The 2,126-nt window shown below is 35.0% G+C and overlaps 1 protein-coding gene across 1 annotated transcript; it reads right to left on the bottom strand.

Annotated features, from left to right (window-relative positions):
• Positions 1 to 919: 919 nt before the first annotated feature.
• lepb (leptin b) lies at positions 920 to 1,765 on the bottom strand. The gene is made up of 2 exons (XM_035678167.1): positions 1,395 to 1,765; positions 920 to 1,240 (listed from the first exon to the last, which is right to left on the bottom strand). Exons 1-2 carry the CDS (start codon positions 1,542 to 1,544, stop codon positions 920 to 922), a joined length of 471 nt encoding a protein of 156 aa, XP_035534060.1. The 5' UTR covers positions 1,545 to 1,765.
• Positions 1,766 to 2,126: the final 361 nt, after the last annotated feature.

Below are 2,126 nucleotides of genomic sequence, written 5' to 3' on the forward strand. Positions count from 1 at the left end.
TTTAATATAGGCTTCTCATTCAAATTTGACTATTTCAGTTTGGTGTTTCGCATGGTGTCTTATATTGTCATTATTCATATTGTGTGTATTTTACAGAAAGACACATTTCAATTTAAGATTTTCACCTGACACTGATTCATTACTTTATTTGAGTAAACTCAAATACTGAAATTAAGTTTAATCAACACATATTATTGTATAATATTAAAGCATGTAAATAATGTTTTTATGCTCTCCAGAGGTGGTCGACCAGACTTCAAAAAACCATTTGATTTGTTTTCAGAATAACACACAAGTGTTGAGATCATCGTAAAAAATACACTATGGTTTAAAACTTAGTAACAGAATAACAGAATAAAATAAAAAAAACAGGCACCAAATATTGACTAAAATGTTTAATATAAATCAAATACATTTCCTATTGACCATAAGCTTAATGTGTCTGCTAGATTCAATATAACCATAAACAGTGCACTTCAAATCAAATACCATTAACATTCCATACTCACTGAATACATTTTCCTCATAAATCTTGCACATAATAGAATAACCATACCAACATACAAAACATGTTTTAAATTGAAAACCATACCATTCAAATTGAAACATATTTCCCCCAAAATATTTAAACAATTTAAATATAATTCAGGTTATATAAATAAGTCTATAGATCATAAAAAATAAGCCTATAGTTCAATAATTTTTCTTCATCCTATTAAATATAAAAAAATATGCACCTCAAAAGCTACTTGCATTACATGCCAACCAGAGAAAGAGCATTACATCATTATGTGAAAGAAGTCCAATAAGATACATTTTATAAAAAGAATAGTAGTATGTGCAAAGACAAATTACATTATTAACTGAGCAATTTGTGCAAATAAGACTTAGCATATGTGTGATTATAGGTGTGGATTTCTCAGCAGACCTTGAGCTTGTCCTTGTTAAGAAGAAGCTTTTCCAGGTAACGCTGCACCTTCATCAGAGTCAAGTAAAGGTGACTGTCCGGGAACAAATTGTCACTGGTTTCTCCTTCGGGTCTAGCCCGGATGGAACAGTCCATTGTCTGGGCCAGGGAGTGTACCCTTCCCTCCAAGCTGGAGACATCAGCCTGGATCTGGCTGAGGAGGTCTGTGAAAGGGCTCTGCAGTTCATTATCCAAAAGTCCAAGGTCATGAGTGATACTAGTTAGTCCCTCAATGGAAGGAGTGTTGACTTCTATCTGTGGAGCCACCGGCAACTATGGAAAAGAACACAAGCTGTATATCAATAGACAGTTCAGTTTAATCTTGAATTATGAAATCTTCCTTAATTTAATGATGTATTACTTATACAATTACATTACCATGATATAAGTGTTCTGAGACTATGTGTACATTAAGCACTGTGCATACCTTTGTCCTTAGTTTCCTAATGTGGACCAGGGTTATCTGAGCTATGTTTACTATGCTGTTTATGGTATTTCTGATAGATTCTCCCTTCGTGGGAAGACATCCCGGCATCACCACAAGAGAGACATAAAGAAGGGCCAGAGTGACGTGCATCCTTAAAAAAGTGAATAAAAATAAATACAAAGTTAGCTTTCCTTTCGCATTGCAAATAAATATTTTTTTCCTTTTAAATGTGTTCAGCTGAATAGAAGCAGAGTATTACTGGTATTGTTGTTATCACTATTATACACACACATATATATACTGTGAAATATATAATAGTCTTACCTGTGTTTTGGACTTGTGGCTGTGCTCCTGTAACACTGAATGACAGAGAGATGACACACATGCTTCTTTGCAGGTTTCCCTCATTTAAATAGTCTGCTCTGAACTTGAGTCTTGCCTGCATCCATTCCCCTCCTTTCTCCTCCCCCCCGACTCAAACCTGAACCTGACCCTTACAGGTCAGCTTATCAGCACACTGTGATTATGCAGAAATCCACAGGACAAGCTATAAAAAAAGATAAATCAGTTTTGTTTTCTTGTTAGAGAATTTCACTTGATGGACGTGCGTCTGCGTCTATAAGCCTGTTTTTGATGTCACAATTACATTTTTTACCTTTAAGTACTGGAACATGTGTAGGTAGATTGTAGCTTGAGCTGGCATCATGCTGTGCCAACCCACTAATACCCATG

Source organism: Morone saxatilis, unplaced genomic scaffold, assembly GCF_004916995.1.
Source record: "Morone saxatilis isolate NCDOM2014 unplaced genomic scaffold, NCSU_SB_2.0 Contig10, whole genome shotgun sequence".
Taxonomy (NCBI): Eukaryota; Metazoa; Chordata; class Actinopteri; family Moronidae; genus Morone; species Morone saxatilis.

What these genes read in the sequence shown, in the direction of transcription:
- lepb (XM_035678167.1), bottom strand. Translation starts at nt 1,544, where the DNA reads ATGCACGTCACTCTGGCCCTTCTTTATGTCTCTCTTGTGGTGATGCCG. An exon ending in TTAGGAAACTAAGGACAAAG is followed by an intron (nt 1,241 to 1,394) that starts GTATGCACAGTG and finishes TCTTTTCCATAG; the next exon opens with TTGCCGGTGGCTCCACAGAT.